The 17,480-nt window shown below is 36.1% G+C and overlaps 1 protein-coding gene across 1 annotated transcript; it reads left to right on the forward strand.

Moving 5' to 3' along the window:
- The first annotated feature begins 13,298 nt into the window (after positions 1-13,298).
- Positions 13,299-14,505, forward strand: LOC103848038 (glutathione S-transferase U27). Its single transcript, XM_009125026.3, has 2 exons — positions 13,299-13,630; positions 14,149-14,505. Exons 1-2 carry the CDS (start codon positions 13,304-13,306, stop codon positions 14,503-14,505), a joined length of 684 nt encoding a protein of 227 aa, XP_009123274.1. The 5' UTR covers positions 13,299-13,303.
- The last annotated feature ends 2,975 nt before the right edge of the window (positions 14,506-17,480 follow it).

The following is a 17,480-nucleotide window of genomic DNA, read 5'->3' on the forward strand; positions in this document are numbered from 1 at the left end:
GTCAAAGCTCTTCTGCCAAATGTTGTACGTCTGTCGATCGATGGTTGGAAGTTAACATCGAACTATTTCTTCTTGGCTCTGTCGATCGATTCTTGTATCTCTATGTCGATCGCTGCTCATCTGTCTGCTTCACTGATTCGGCTGGAGCTAGTTCCTTTTCCATAGGCTTCTGCAAGAAGTGAATATGTTTCCACTTGTGCCTGAATTTCTAATCTTAGAGGGCGAAATTTGTAGACTAGAATTCCTTTCTTTTTGTATTCTTCATCCTACAAATCATCACGGGTCTCAGGTGGTGCATCGTTTACTGCCATGATCGGATTGTAGGCCCCCAATCCTCTAGACTACTGTCAAACGATTCTTCCTTTGATATGTCGGTCGATATCTGATGGGCATTCTCGATCGATGTTGCAGTGTGACTTTCGATCGACGCCAAGTATTATGTCTCGTACTCAGCTCCACAGTGGATGCTGCAATGATTCCTGGATCATTGATTCTTCTAGGGGTCGTATGTGGCTTCTTGACTGGAATAGGGTTGTAGTGGACATGAGGATCTATGAACCTTAGGCACAATTGGTTGGTTTCCAAGTTGCACACTGTTCCCATTGTTAACAAGAAGGCTCTCCCAAGTTAGAGAGAAGAGTTCCAGTTCAGCTTGATGTCCAAGACATGAAAATCTACTGGAACTAGGGCATTACCAATCTGCACCTCTAGGTCTCTCACAATCTCTCCTTAGTTCCTCTGAGAAGGATCAACAAAAGTGAATAATTCCTTGGAAGGCTCTACCTGCAGACCCAGATGGTCTGCCATAATCCTAGGTAGGATGCTTACTGATGCTTCTGTGTCACACAAGGCATGTGGGAATTTAATACCCTTCACTGTGCATGGTATTGCAAATTTCCCAGGATCACTCTTCTTCTTCAATGTAACCCTCTTCCTCATCTGCTCTCTAGCTTCACAAAACATTCTCCTACTGTCTTCTTCTATCTCTCTAGTTTCTCTAAGAACATCACAATCTGTGGGTATAATAAGCCTCATCGAATGGCTTTTCTAAAGGAATAGTGAAAACTCTTTTTCGGAAACTTTTCTTTAAATTAGCTCCCCTCTTCAGATGTTTCACCACTTTTTCCTTTCTTTTTCTTAGGGTTCTTCTTGAATCTCCATAGACCTATCAACCTCCATAGAATCTATTCCACAAACCGAAGGTGTCCTGACGGCCTCTGGTGGATTTTCTGAAGGTTTGGGTTTGGGCTTGAGTGCATTAAGACGTGCAACATCTATCTTCGGCATTTGTACTCAGTACATAATAGGTGCTCGTCGATCGATAGGAGCTGGTGGTTGTCGATCGATGATGGTTTCCTGATATCGATCGATGACAGTTTCCTGATGTCGATCGATGACGGGCTCCTCATGTCGATCGATCTTCACGTAGACAGAGCTGGGCGGATGTGGGTGTTTTGCTGTGAACTCCTCGTGAGTCATGATCCTCACGGCATTTCAAGAAGCGGCTGACTCCGTAGGTGTTGTCGATCGATGTCCAGGAGAGGATATCGATCGGTTTTGGATGACTTACCGATGTTCGTGGATTGGCATCGATCGACACCAATGCGATCCGCCAAAACTCATCAGACTCTCTACTTCGAAATCTCCTTTTTGAAACTTCTCTTCTTTCACCACTTGCCAAAAATCATCTCCAATGATGGCATTCACGTGGTGCTTCATCACATCATCTTCTACCCCTCTTGTCAAGGCTCCCTGCCTCTTAACAGCTTCTCCTGTCTGAACAACCTGCATCTCCAGCTTCTTCACATGAGTGCTCAAAGGCTCAAACTTTGTGTTCTGGTTGGTGTAGACAGAATCAATCTTCCCATTGAAGTCCACTGTCATGCGCTGCTGTCCCTCGAAAACTCTATCAACCATCTCCTCAATCTTGCTCTCTTGAGTTGGCGGTGGTGGCCTTCTGGTAGTAAGAGCTTCCATAACCCATGGAGTTGTTGTAGTTGTTGCAGTAGGGTTTCTGGTGCTGCGAACTCTTGTTGAAATTGCCCCTATTTCCATAGGAGTTTATGTTTCCACCATGTTTTCCAGAACCTTGGAATCAAGCTCCACTGATGAAGTTCACATCTGCTTCCTCTGCTCTCCCCTCTGTGTCTACAGCCTCTGCATCTTCAACCAAGCAGACCTGCTTCCTGAGAAGCTTGTGAACACTGTCTAATTTTACCTTCACCTCATCCATCTGATCATTCCCAAGGATGGTGACAAATTTCTTCCTCTCCAAATCAGTGTTCTTGGTGCTGCTGCTAGATTCTAGGTTTTCAATGACCTTCACTGCCTCCTCTGGATTCCTGGTGTTGAAATTTCCATTGCTGGAAGCATCAAGAGCCATCTGGTATTGCACCGAGATGCCTTTGTAGAAAGTACTGAGCAGTTGTACCTCATTGAATCCATGGTGTGGACAGTCTCTCTCTGGTAAGACTTGAATCTGATCCAGGAGCTTCTGAATGATTCTGCAGGCTTCTGAGTGAATGTAACAATTTTGCTTCTCAAGTCTTCAGCACATGCTTCATCGAAAAAGTTGCATAAGAATGCATTCTTGATGTCGCTCCAAAATGTTAGGGATCCTGGTGGTAGCTGCTTAAGCCAATGCGAAACATCTCCAGCAAGTGAGTACTTGAAAAGCTTGCATAGGAGGTAGTCTTCAGAGACTCCCTCGACTTTAATAGCATATAAGAAATCCTCGAACCTCTACATATGGTCCATAGGATGCTCGTTAGATAACCCATAGTAGGTGTTGGGGTCAAAAACGGTTGCGACGAAGTTAACATTCAAAACGTCCGAGGAAGAAAATAAGAATTTCTCAGATGAATACTTTTCGAAATATATTCTTTCTTACGAAAAAGCTTTGCGGAGGAAAGAACGAGACGTCCGACGAAAGCTCGAAACAGGTCGTTACGCAGCGACTAAACGCGCCACGCTCGGTCGCTATGTAGCGACCGAGCGTCCGTCCCGCTCGGTTGCTACGTAGCAACCGAGCTCAAACCAAAGCTCGGTCGCTACGTAGCGACCGAGCTCGTCCCGCTCAGTCGCTACGTAGCGACCGAGCTCGGCCAAGCTCAGTCGCTACGTAGTGACCGGGCTCGAGCCAAAGTTGAGTCGTTACGTAGCGACCGAGTAGCGACCGAGCTTTGGCTCGAGCTCGGTCGCTACGTAGCGACCGGGCTCGAGCCTAAGTTCGGTCGCTGCGTAGCGACCAAGCTCTTCCGAAACGTCGAGACAACACCAGTCCATGCATTCTCGTCAAACCTTCAATGCTATCTCCCGAAGACCGTAGCGAGCTCAGTCTATGTTTTCCGCTATTCTAAATCATCGATCAAACTTTGCAGATTAGTACCCCGGAAAGTTTGTTCTTTATCGAAAGAAATCATAGTAAACGCTTCGTGTCGGAAGACAGCCCAAAGGGACCTAAAACACGACTCGAGGCCCATCCTACGATTTCTTAACCAAAAACCCGTAAACCACAGCACGGTTTACGCTTGGTCCACAAGGAAAGATAAATGTCAAGTTTCCGCGGATAAATACGAAAGTTTGAAGATAATTGCGAAGATCGGGAAAAATGGAATATCTCCATTTTATGCTATGAAGGCTTAAGGGCAGAAGAGTAAAAGCGTAAACCGACCTTGGAGCTAGTATATAAGTGGTCCTAGGCGAGGAGCGTAGGAGAGACCTTTTTTCAGAGCAAACTTAGCACTTAGAGCATTTAGGCAATTTTCCGTTTTTGTTATTTCGAGCTGCGACTCAATTAGGTTTAGCCGTCTTAGGGTTGCTAGAACTAGGAATCTCGCCGACATCTCTCGAGCCCAGGCTTATACCTTGTTGTAAACGCTCATTTGCAAATTCGGAATAAGATCTTCTTTGCTCTCTTTTCGATTTAATATACCTTATCGTTGTTATTCTCGTGTTCTGATTGCTTGACGTGTGGTAATTAGCAGATATCCGGGTCCTCTGGGAAATTAGGGTTTTCCTAGTTTCCTTATTTAGACGGAAATAGACAGTGCGAATTTTGGTTCCCATAGTAGGGTGTCTGTCCCACGAGTGTGTAGTACTGCCGCTTCAACTCGAAATCCCTCTGAAAAGTTGGTGGTCGAATGGCTGATATGTTGGTGTAGAACTGATCTGGACGGTTGTAGTCAGCCAATGTTCTGGGCGAGCGGACTCATCTACAGGTAGAGTAGCTCCTGTAGCTTCAGACTCAGGGATTGCAGCCCCATGAGCATTTATCCTCTGACCTGTTGCATTACGCAGATGACTTTCCTGGTCATACAGGTCTCCTCCCTCATCAAGTACAAAAATCGAAGTCGCAACCATGTCTCGCGTCTCAGTAACGATAGATGTTCTGACTGAAGTATCGATCGATGTCGGATGAAAGTTGTCGTTCGACACGAGATGGGTGTCTTTGGTCGACGGTGGTGAGTGAGTATCGATCGACGGGACTAGTGCATGGGTCGTCGGTGGTTGACGAGAATCGAGCGACGAACAAGTGTTGTTGTCAATCGATGAGGAGCGTGCTTCTTTGCGGATTGAACGCTCCAAACTTGCAGGATCTGGTGAGAATAGCAGTTGAGTTTCCTTGTTGCTTCTGGTACTGCTGAGCATGTACCTGAAAATCCAAAAAAAAAATTTAAGGTCAGAAACTTAACAAAATTAAATTTAATAGGCGATCAAAGCTCCCCGGCAACGGTGCCAAATTTGATCTCACTCAAATTACCCTAAAGAGTGAATTTACTCTCTCAAATAAGAGGTTCAATTGCAGTAATTACGGATCGAATCAACAAGGAGGTAGGAAACCTAATTAGTCATTTTAATTCTCATATTTTGTTGACTTGGCTGTTTAAGAAATCCGAATAGTCAACTGTTAAAATCAATTAAAACTAAACGTCTATTAACTATCTAAACAATATTATTTTTATAAAACTGATTAAAACATTGTTAAATGACGTCTTTTTGCTTCTGGAAACACTCAAATCATCTCTTTCGCAAAACTAGAGCCCCAAATCAACTTCATCTTCTTCACTTTGGTCTCGCGAAAGAGATGTTTTAAGTGTTTCAGAAGAAAACAAAGCCGCGGTTGATCAATGTTTTAATCGATTTTTAAAATGATGTCGTTTAGAGAGTTAACATGCATTTATATTTAATCAAATTTAACGGTTGACTATTCGGAGCTCTTAAATGACCGAGTCAACAAAATATGAAGTTTAAAATGACCAACATTTGAAAGTTGGTGATTATTTTGGCTTAAACATGAGTTGAAGGTTTTTTTGGCTTTAATTTGAAAGTTTGGGATTTTAATAGCTGTTTTCTCATGATTAAAATGTAAATTTGCAGTTTTATTGAACAAGTAATTGCTCGATTGATTGGTTGAGCCTTGGTGCTTAAAAGGAAATAGCTTGACTTTAGGATTTTTATTCAGGAAACTTGGAATTATAATCCTACAGATGCGTAATGAGTTGCATGCATGATAATGTAGAGCTCAACAACTAAGCAACAAGTCAATCAGCTCTCGCGTTTCTGGACTTGTCTATTAACTAGATCTAATGACCCAAACAAATGTGTTCGATCAATAGCAAGTGTTGATCGATGATCCAATAAGGATATCGATCGATACACCTTTCGCTCCGTCGATCGATTATCTAATACGGATATCGATCGACGTGCTTCTAGTTAAGCTTTATGCGCGGATTGAAAAATGCTCACTAAGCTCACTACATCAGCTCTCGCCTTACTCTTAACAAGAAACTTAGCTCAATTAGAATAGTTTTAGGATGAGAATGAATCTATCGCTTTTATCTAACAATCCTAGGGCAAGTTCTAGGTAGCTAATCTAGAATCAGGTATTAATGACAATCCTAATGATTATTATCACAACTTAGCAATCTATAGTTGGGGCTAATCCCTCATAACCTATTTAAACCCCAAAATCTAACAATGGAACTACTCAGACATGGCTAAGCAATTCATAACAGCAATTAGGTAAAAAAACTTCATTAGAATAGTAAATAGATATTATTGGAGTTCCAATCAGAAATATAACTTTGGATCTTCTCTCCAATCTATCAAAATCCTGAAAACCTTTGCTGATAATTATAAAACTAGAAACACAAGAAAACATATTTTGCCTCTAACATGGTGGAAAAGCTTATATAATTAGGTCAAAACTCGTCAGGGGTAATCTTGTAAATTGGTGAAGACTTGGACTTCAAGTCAGTTGTGACCAAACGGGCTTTCTGCGCGCTTTGCTGTCGATCAATGTTCTGATGTGAACATCGATCGATATTTGTTCCTCAATATTGACGGATGGTCGAGCTCGATGGTCATCTCGGGTGCTTGCTCCAAATATCTCCAAAATTCTCCAAAATCATCACTTATCTCCAAATCAATCCTGATCTTATAAATATAATAAATAGACTCTACAATATAATAATTAGTAGTAAAAACACTATAAACCATGGGTGAAAGTGGGTCAAATCCATGGTCTATCACATCCAAGCTGTGGGCATCAATGTTCGGTAAATGCACTCGATATATTATAGGTGGGTGTCGATCGTTTCTCGGCCGCTGGTGTCAATCGCTACTTGCTATAATAACATGTATGGTGTTGGGGGAACTGATGCCGATCGGAAAATTTTGAGTGTCGCTTAATTTTTACCGTCTCCCAGGATCCCAAGAAGGGTGTCAATCGATGCTTGGCTGATGGGGTCAATCGACATCTGTGCAAGCTTCCAACATACATAGAACTTTTGACTTGAAATCCCCCTTCTTGACGCTTCTCATGCTCGAACACTTCCCCAAATTCAACATCCAAGATGGCATCAGCCTGGTGCCTCTCATTTTCCCTGGTTTTCCTACATCCCAAGATTCTTGCTTCTTCACAGCTTATGCACTCTCAAAAACATGGGTGTACAGAATTATGACAGGGGTGTCCACGGCTTCAAACTTTCCATTCAACCTCAGATTTAAGTATGCATTCATTTTCTGCTGAATTTCCAGAACTCGTTCCATGATATCCTCTGATTATGGTCCTGAAACTGGTTTCATTGATGTGATTCTCATCCTTCTCTTCAGCCTGTTCCACTATTGAGACTTCATATACATAAACCAAGTTTGGCCTTAAACTCAACGATCTTGTCACCATCTATCACAGTCGATTTCATCTTGTGCATATCCATATTTTTGATAATGTTGTTAGACACCAAGTTCTCAGTCAATCTCTTAGTTTCCTTTGAGGTTCTGGTTTCGAAGTTACGCTTGCACCATCCAGAATTATATGATATCACAAATCAATACCTCTGCACAAGATTTGTTACAGCTGAACCTCCATAAAACCATGATGTGGACTGTCCTTTTGGTATCTCCTAAACCTGTCTGAGAAGTTTTTGAATGCTTTAGGATGTCACTGAGAGAATGTCTAAATTTTATTCTTCATCTCTTCAGCCCTTGCATCATCAAAGAATTCAGCAAGAACGCAGTCTTAACATCATTCCAAGTAGTGAGAGATCCTGGTGGTAGGAGCTTCAGCCAATCAACCGCATTCCCCAAAAAAATATTTGAACAACTTGTAGAGGAGATAGTCTTCAGTTCCTGTATGTTCATTTATGCCATACACAATACCCTCGAGTTTTTCAGTATGATCCATCGGATTTTCACAAGGACGACTTTGAAAAGGCTTCTGACCCACATAAGAGACGTATGCAGGTTTTATATCAACCCTCTTGATTGCTGGAGGTTGAATCGCAGACTTGTTAGAATAGAACTGACTAAGCCTTATACATTCTGATATCATTGTCTGTCGAAGAACGCTATCATCCTCGGTAGCAGCCAGTGGTTCAGGGATCACAGCCCCATGTACATCAAATTTCTGACCTACTGCATTACACAGATGACCTTCAGGGTAATGCTGGTCTCCATTTCCATCCCTTATCAGCACAAGAGTCGCGAACTTGTTTTCTCACGGATTGGTATCGATCGATGCTCTAGTAGAATTTTCGATTGGCGCTCAATCACAAGTGTCGATCGACGAAGTAGAGGTGGTATCAATCGATGATGCGTGTTTCTCTTTGCGAATCAAGCGTTCCAAACATTCTGGGTCTGAGAAGAAAATATTGTTGTTGCTTTTGGTACTAGTGGGCATACACCTGAAAAACAATAAATTTTATTTGTAAGTAACTAAAATAGAAATTAGAAACATAGACTAAACCTATTAATCAAGTTTAATGGCGAATCCAATGCTCTCCTGAAAAGGGGGAAAATTTTATATTGTTCAAATTATCCTATGAGCAACTTTATTACCTCAAATAAGAGGTTCAGTTGTAATACTTAGGGATAGAATCCATAGGGAGTATGAACATATAATAGACTTTAGAAATCAAGGTTAAGCTAGGCAATCGATATCAAAATAGTAAACAAGCAGTAAATGGAATATAGGTTTGTAAACAGTAAGGAAGAAATGCTATATCTAGGGATTTTTCAATCAATAGATTTAAAACTACAATCAAGGATGCTAAAGGTTTTATAGATTCAATTCTACAACACGAATTCATAAGTAAGATATCCAGCTCTCGCTGCGAGTCTAATCAGATATCTAAATCATATGTTTCAACTCTCGCATGCAAACAAGGAACGAGTATCGATCGATACCAATTGTTGACTGTCTATCGACACCACTTCACACAAGCATTAACGCTCAATCGATATGTTCAACTAAATCCTCGACCAAATCTCGTATGCGCCTAGATATTTAATCCACTCGGGATCCGGGTTCTGTTAATCAATTGCACTCTTTTGCCTCCCAATTGTCTTATGATTCAAATAATCAGTCGCATTCTCGTGTTATTTCAGCTCCTCTAGATCCTATAATTACAAGCTACCCTGGTCTAAAACTCAGAAAGCAGCCCTAGCAATCCTAATTGATTATCAGTTTGACATTAAGCTCATGATCCCTAAACCTAACAGGATGATTACTCAGACATCCAAGCAATAACATAAATCATAGTTGAAATAATATAATAGATAAATAAATCAATGATAAAACGAAGTGAGTTCCAATCAATCTCTGAAGTTGAATTGATATTCTCTCCAGAACTAAAACTAAGAATAGAATAAAGTGTAGAAAGCGTAGCCGTCAATAATGGCTTAGAAAACTATAAAAACTAGGTATAAAGTCGGGCATGAGCATTATGGTAATATGTGGTAACTTCTGACATAAGTTTCTAGCAACACCAAGGTATTAGTTTCGATCGACACTTGTTCACATCTTCGACAGCTTCCTCTCGCGAGTTAGACAGACCACTCTTTAGTAAAATGGGTATAACTTTAAAATATAACTCAAAGTTGTATCTTGTGTCAAAATATGAGATCAATCTCGCTGTGGGAAGGCTTCCATCCATAGCTAAAATTTTGAACGTATGTGCAGTCGTGCACCTTGAAAAGCTCCATAATCTCCAAATGTCTCCAAAGCGCACATGAACCTAAAAATACCATAAAAGAGACTCCAAACACATATAATAATCTCTAAAAAGTCATATACCATGGTTTAAAAGTGGTAAAATCTATGGTATATCCCTTTAATAAGCTTATAAATTTTAAAATAAAAAGTTAGGATTTTGGAATGAAATGAGAGAGAAAGTGATAGAAAAATAGTTTGTGTGTAATAAATGAGGATATGAGATGTAGATGTTGATTTTAGGTGCATTTAGAGAATCTCCAAAAGACACTTTATAACTTCAGATATGAAGTTTTTTGCTTTCCAAAAAGAAACTTCGAAACTTCAAATTTGAAGTTTTGAAACTTCAAATTTGAAGTTTTGAGGAGTGAACTCTATATTTGAAGTTTCACTACTCAAAACTTCAAATTTAAAGTTTCACTACATCACATTTATGATTCATAAATATTTTCTGGTTTATTGGTTAATCCTTATAAAACTTATATCTCATAAATATTTTAAGTTTTGTTTACAAAATTTAAGTTTACACATAAAATTAAATAAAACTTTAAAATAAGATTTAAAACAAAATTTAGATAACAAAAGTATACAAAAGAAACTTAACAAAAAAAGCTTTTAAAAAATTACATGTAGACATAACTATTACACAAATTTAAATATTACAACAACATTAATAGTCATGTAAGTTTGATCCGGAACCTTCAAAATTTCCAAATATTGTCCAATTTTGTTTTGTGTAACTGAAGATGGTTGTTGTTGTTGATGATGTCTTTTCGTACAGTTCTTTCTTGTTCAAATTGAATATATTCACGAGTATTAATATCATCGATAAAAGTTAGTCTTTTAGCCATATTTGATGTTTCTCTTTTACTTTTTTGTTCTAATCTAATGTATTTACAAGTATTAATATCACCCGATTTCAACAATTTTTATATTTAATCTACAATTAAAATGAGGAGAGCCATTTTTACTTCGAAATGCACTAGTATATCATATATGCATTACGAAAATCATTTTGTGGAATAATATGTTATTTTTCTTGAAGTTTAATATTAATTAAGATATTTGTTTAAAATTTTATATTTTAATATAATATTTTATTAATTAATATTATTCTAATATGTTTATATATGTGCTAGTTATTTACAAAAGTTTTGTGAATTCAAATTAGTTATGACAAATATAAGACCATATTATAAAATACAAATAGTTTTGAAGTTGAGTTTGAAGTTTTGTTTTTGGAGAAAAACATCTTTAAACTTCAAATATAGAGTTTTGGAAACTTCAAAATAGAGTTTCTTTTTGGAGATGCTCTTAGAGCTTGAAATTGGTTGTTTATGGTGGTTAATGTATTAATGACAATGAAAATTCCCTATATACTAATAGAGAAACATTTAAAAAGTTATAACATGTAGTTTGTATTAATTAAAAAAGTGCACTGCTGAGTTGTCACGTAATTAGAGTGTTAATTTTGCTTACGTTACGGCTTGAGAATCAATTGAGAATTTTTTTAGTCTAAAATTAAATTGTTAGGGAATATAATATTATATAGTATGTCCATTATGGATCATTCATTTATCAAATTGAATTATTTCCTTAAATAAAACCTATAGAAATAATGAAGATTTGCTAATAATCTGTATATTTTCTATCATTTTTGTTTAATTATTTATTATTAAAATAAATTACGTAATTACATTACTCATATAATGAAAATTTAGATTTTTTTGTATATGTTGTATTTTGAATTTTTCAAAACAAGTATAAATTACTAAAACTATGAAAAGTCTCACATAATTTTTTTTGATTAAGGTTTAAATTTGTTTTTATAATAAGATACAATGATTATAAAATCATATGCATAAATAATTTTATTTTAATAGGTGTTTATGTTAATATATATATATATATATATATATATATATATATATATATTTCGTATCATTTAAATTAAACTATACACATCATGTGAAAATACATACTTATATTTTGATATCTACGTTGAACATATATTGAAAAGTTAATATTTTCATTTTGAAATCTTCATTGTTTTTTAAATAACTGTAAATTATTGAGACCATAAACATTTCACATTAAAAAAATCGTTGGTGTTAAATTTTGTTACACTAATATGCAAATAATCATAAAATCATATAAGTGTAAACCTCATTTAATAAGTATCCATATTAAAAGTATATTATATATCTATGTTAATATCATTTAAGTTTAATTATATATCTTATACAATAGATAAGATTGATAGTTTGGACTTATTTACCCTAAAATGATTGCGAATAAACAAGAGCGGTCGTTTGATTTATATGCGCATGCTGTTACATAATAGTAATTGATTTCTTAGTTATTTGATATATAATTATTATTTCATAATATGCAGAAAAACATAAAATAAGTAATAAATATAAAATATTTATTCTACTCAAGGCGCGAATCTTAGCCTAAGTATGTATCTCTTTAATAATTTTAAATCTTTAACATTTTCAAAATCTCAAGCCAAAACAAAATAATGAAATGAGAATAAACTCAAAATCAATATTTATATCGAGTAATAACCAAAAAAAAAAAAGAAAACAACACAAAATGAAAAAAATATTGAAGATATTTTTAAATTTTTAAATCATGATATAAAACCGAGCTCTCATATTTTCATTGTAACCAAATAGTAGGCCTGAGATTCTTCAGCCTAAACGTGAGGTTCTTATGCGATAAATGATTTTTTGACCTAAAATATTTTCAAAATGGGATCAGCTCATCAGTAAACAAATTATATAATTAACAAAAAATTAAAACAAATATTACTTAAGGCCAAAAATATTTATTCGATCAAGAATATAAATTTTATTTTTTTATACGATATTTTTTAAATAATTTTTATATAAACTCGACATGCTGAAGACGCAGATCTTATCCTAATGTTGTAAATACAAGAAGAAGACTAAGATGATTTTGTAAAATAATTATTTTGGAAAAAAAAAAGAATCGTGAATAACCGAAAACTTATGAGTTGAATAGGGTTAAATGAACTTTCCAAAATAATTATTTGATGATGGTCTATTATTCTTTCTCATCTTGTGAAGTTTTAAAGTGGATTCAATGATTTGTTATCTTAAATATTTTAAAATAATAATCCCACGAGATGCACGAGAGTATAAATCTAGTATTTACTAATTCTATAAAATATATATTAGGTTACAAAGTGAAGAAACCCACTTCGAAAAAAATAATATATTAGTTTACAAAAGAAATATCTATATATCTTTTTAAAAATAATATATTAGCTTACAAAAGAAATATATATATATATATATCTTCCTCATCAGCAGTCATGAAGTACCCACTCGCGGACAACCTTGCATATATGTATTCTCTGACCAAGATGAAATATGGTTGGTGGGTAAAGCCAGATCTGAACAAAGTGAAGAAACCCACTTGGAAAAAAATAATATATTAGTTTACAAATATATATATATATATATATATATATATATCTTTTTGTTATTTTTTTTTTTTTTGTTCAAACCTTCATTGCATTCCTTAAAAAACTTAAATTACAATAGAGTTCTCACTCTCTAGGAGAGTTTTAGTGAAATAAAACAGAGCATTCTTAGCCAGCCTATCAGCCGACTCATTACAGACTCTAGAAATAAACACAAAAGAGATAAAGGTGAAGGATGCACTCAACACGCCGATGTCATGGAGTATATCTTTTTGTTAATGTCCCCATCTATAAGTAAACCCATCGAATAGCGTCCACTGACTTCATAAAGAAAGAAAAAAATATCAGACCAAAAAATGTCAGAAGAAAAAGTTGTCGTGTTGAACTTCTGGCCAAGCATGTTCGGAGCAAGAGTGATCATGGCGTTAGAAGAAAAAGAGATCAAATTCGAGTACAAGGAAGAAGATGTATTTGGTGACAAGACCGATTTATTGCTCCAATCCAACCCGGTTCACAAGAAAATTCCGGTTCTGATCCACAACGGTAAACCGGTATGCGAGTCCAATATCATACTCGAATATATCGACGAGGTCTGGAATAACGACAAGACTCTTCGTCTACTACCTTCTGATCCTTATGAGAAGGCAAAGTGTAGATTTTGGGCTGATTTAATTGATAAAAAGGTACTATTATACTAATTTAATTATTGAGTGTTAGTATATATATATGTGTACCAGTAACACTATTGTATATATCATTTGGATTAAAATCTGAAGAAACAGGGGTGAAACGAATTTGAATATTGAGAGTTCAAAAATAAATTAGCTCAATATAAACGGTATAATAGCATTTTATATGAAAATTATTAAATTAACATGTAAGAAATGTTTTTTGAGGTACAAATAATAATACTAAAAATAAATACAACAAAAAATAGATTTTCTATTAATAGGAAATTTAACAAAATAAAAAGGAAATTTTAAAATATACTTTTACATATATATTGCCGCTGACAAAAAAAAACAACTTTTGAAAAAAAATATAACAAAATAATACTACAAAATATTTCAATATCTGTTCGTTGAGCAATGATACTTTAATATATAAAAGTATGGTATGGTATGAGACCGTATAGTTGTATTTATTTTCTAGATGATTTTTTTTTACTTACGTGTCACTACACTAATATAGAAAAAGATAGGTTTTTGACGCAGGAAGAAGAACATGGACGAAGAAAGGCAAAGAACAAGAAGAAGCAAAACGAGAGTTTATAGAGACATTGAAAGTATTAGAAACAGAGCTTGAGGAAAAGGTCTACTTCGGAGGAAACGAAACTGTTTCTATGGTGGACTTGGTCCTCATCTCTTATTACCCTTGGTTCCACACGTGGGAGACAATAGGTGGTTTTAGCCTGGAGGACCATACTCCCAAGCTAATGGATTGGGTCCGCAGATGTTTAGCCCGACCAGCTATCTCAAAATCTCTACCCGATCGGCTTAAGATCCTTGGTCGAGTGTCTCAGATCATAAAGCTCCATGAGTTCTTCTATGGTTATTGATCTATCAATATTTCTCGTTTTTAAATAAAATAATGATGTGAATCACAACTCATGAGTGTGGTGGACCGACTTTCATTTGTGGTGGTCGTATGAAAAAAATTAATATGTTTTTTTTTTTTTTTTTTTAACGACAAACGGCTATTCTATTACTCAAACTTGAGGTGGTCTGGGAAGCCAGACCGGAATAGAACAACCAATAAAACATAAGGATCTATGAAAAGAACGTGCATTCCTAGCTAACGAATCCGCAATCTCATTCTGCGTCCTTGGAACGTAGCTTATCTTGAAGTCCGGAAAACATAACCGAAGAGTTTGAACGATTTCCAACTCAGTTGAGAAGTTGGGCCAATCTTGTGGCTGCTCTATCATTGCAATCAGGTCCTTGCAGTCCGTCCCAAACCTCTGACAGGTCGAGTGTTGTAGCATACTCTCCATGGCCCACTTTAGCGCCTCCAGCTCCGAATGTAGTGCTGTCTCCCGCCTCCGCAGATTCTTTGACCCCATGAGCTGTATCTTTCCCAAAGTATCTTTCCAAACCCATCCCATTCCACTAAACTGCGCTGTGGAGGTCCATGAACCATCCACCATACAAATATTACTCAAGCTTAAGACTTGTGTTTCTTCATTATTCTGTACATTTGGCAGATTTGGTACATTTTCTCTTGCATTATACCACGCTTGACACTCTCCCTCTGCATACCTAACTAGCTCCAATGGATCTCTGTCTATACCTCGAAACAGTTTATCATTCCTAGCTTTCCAGATATACCAAATTATCCAAGGATAAGGATCTCTATCATCCTCGGGCTCCAGAATACTATTCTTTCTCCAAAAAAGCAAATCCATATTAGCATAAATACTTGGTATCGGAAAGATTTCAGCACTCGTCGGGGTTGATGATAACACCCATGCTTGTAAGGCCGGAGGGCACTCGAAGATAGCATGAGTAACAGTCTCTTCTGGTGCTCCACATCTTGGGCAGTAATTGTCGCAGCGCATATTACGTCTTACCAGATTCCTTGTTACAGCCACCTGTCCAGATATTAATTGCCATATAAGATGGCATATCTTTTGTGGCGCATTCACCTTCCAAGCAAAGGCTTGAAGTTTTGTAATGCTGGGTTGTAGAATTTCTAAGTCCTCCTCATCTCTCATCAAGTTTGTAGCAACCCAATATCCCGACTTAACAGTGTATTGTCCATTCTTCGTGTAACTCCAGCTAAATGTGTCTCGTCGATGAGTAGGGCTTATGGCCAAACTCAGGATCATCAGGATATCCTCTTCATCAACATATTGTTCCAGTATTCGAACATCCCATTCCTTTGTAGCAGGATTGATAAGGCTACTTACGATCATCTTTGGGTTTACTGCTGGAGCCCGGGCCCGAGCCGGCCTAGCTGGCGTCGAAGGAATCCAATGATCCTCCCACACATTAACCTCGTACCCTGAATGCACTTTGCTTCTGATGCCCAAAAGTAACAGCTTCCTCGCAGCAGTTATACTTGTCCAAAAATTAATATGTTTTTTGTTGCTATAATTTGAAAAAAAAAATATTTATATGTCATGTTTTGTTATTTTTAATGAAATAAGTTTATTGTCCTTCGTTGACAAAAAAAAAGTTTATTGTTCTTCAGACTAATACTTCGCCCACGACACTATTACATCTGAATTCGCTATGGATAAGAGTTTTCACGTTATTCAAAAAATATATAAGATGAGTCTAAGATTACTGTCTTGTGCGGAATGAATATTTTATATAGAAATTTTAATTATATAGTTAATATGATTTTTTAATTTATTTTAACAATATAAAATTTAAAAAATAATGAAAAATATGTAAAAAATTTTATCAAATTTTTATTATTAAAATTATTAATTGGCAAATATATAAGTTATTCACTTTTGGTATTTCCGTATATTTTATTTAAAGAAATAAAGCAAAAAATATTAATTGTATATTGTTAATTAATTTATGTTAGAAGTATCTATCTATCTATTTCAATAAAATAGACTGTTTTCTCTCTTCAGCTTTCCACATCAGCAAGTGAGCATGAGACAATTTACGACACCCGGTAGCTAAAAAAATCGATGAAATCATCTTAATTCGTGACTTAATTTCTTATGGGCTTTATGTTTTGACATATGTTATAGTTAACTTTTGCATGAGCTTTAATATGCCCTTTAGTTTAAATCCAGTATAATACAGGATTTCATCATCGTCTCACATTCGACCTTTGTATCTCAGCTGTCTGTTTTCCAGATAACCTATACGCCGGTCAAGTCAAAGTAACGTCTCCAGCTTCCATTAATACATAGGATTCTAAAACTTCTACACAAAAAAATTAAATTCCTTTTCGATTAATCAGCAAACAAATTCACAAATCTCTTCAAATTCCTTAAAGCAATCCAAAACCTACATATTGAAACAACAATCTCTCTTCTTCATCTATATGTTTATGTACGAGGGTGACTCTTAACTGAAATACTGATTCTTTCCTCTTTCTCCAACTTTTATTTACAAGGTAAATTGCTATCTTTCTCTCTTTAATGCTCACTCTCACTCTCTGGAAAATAATTACAAGCTTTACTCGATAATTTTCTCTTTTGGCTTCCATGTAATCAGGTTTCTCGCAACAATGGCAATTGAGAACCGAAATAATACAATCCACGAAATCAAGTCTAACAGAGAAGAAACATGGTATTCCAAACAATACCCTTTATCTAACATGCTATTGTTTTAATGGCTTATCTTTATCCCTTGAATGTTCATTTGTATCACTACTACCTTTTTCATGTGTTTTCTCTTATGTTTCTATGTACTCCTAGGTCTGTATACTTGATGTTTGAGGTGTTTTAGTATGGTTGTGGGTGTGCCCAAACTGCACCAGCAGGATAATTACTTTGATTTCCAACGGAAGTTACGTGATCAAAAGTATTCTTTGAAGAGGTTATAATATAAGATGGTGTACAAGGAA

The sequence above is a fragment of the Brassica rapa genome, chromosome A06 (genome assembly GCF_000309985.2).
Source record: "Brassica rapa cultivar Chiifu-401-42 chromosome A06, CAAS_Brap_v3.01, whole genome shotgun sequence".
In the NCBI taxonomy this organism is placed as follows: domain Eukaryota; kingdom Viridiplantae; phylum Streptophyta; class Magnoliopsida; order Brassicales; family Brassicaceae; genus Brassica; species Brassica rapa.

Excerpts from the sequence above, each read along its gene's own strand:
- LOC103848038 (XM_009125026.3), top strand. The coding sequence starts at position 13,304 with ATGTCAGAAGAAAAAGTTGTCGTGTTGAACTTCTGGCCAAGCATGTTC. Across the intron at positions 13,631-14,148 it reads CTGATTTAATTGATAAAAAG|GTTTTTGACGCAGGAAGAAG; the intron begins GTACTATTATAC and ends AGAAAAAGATAG.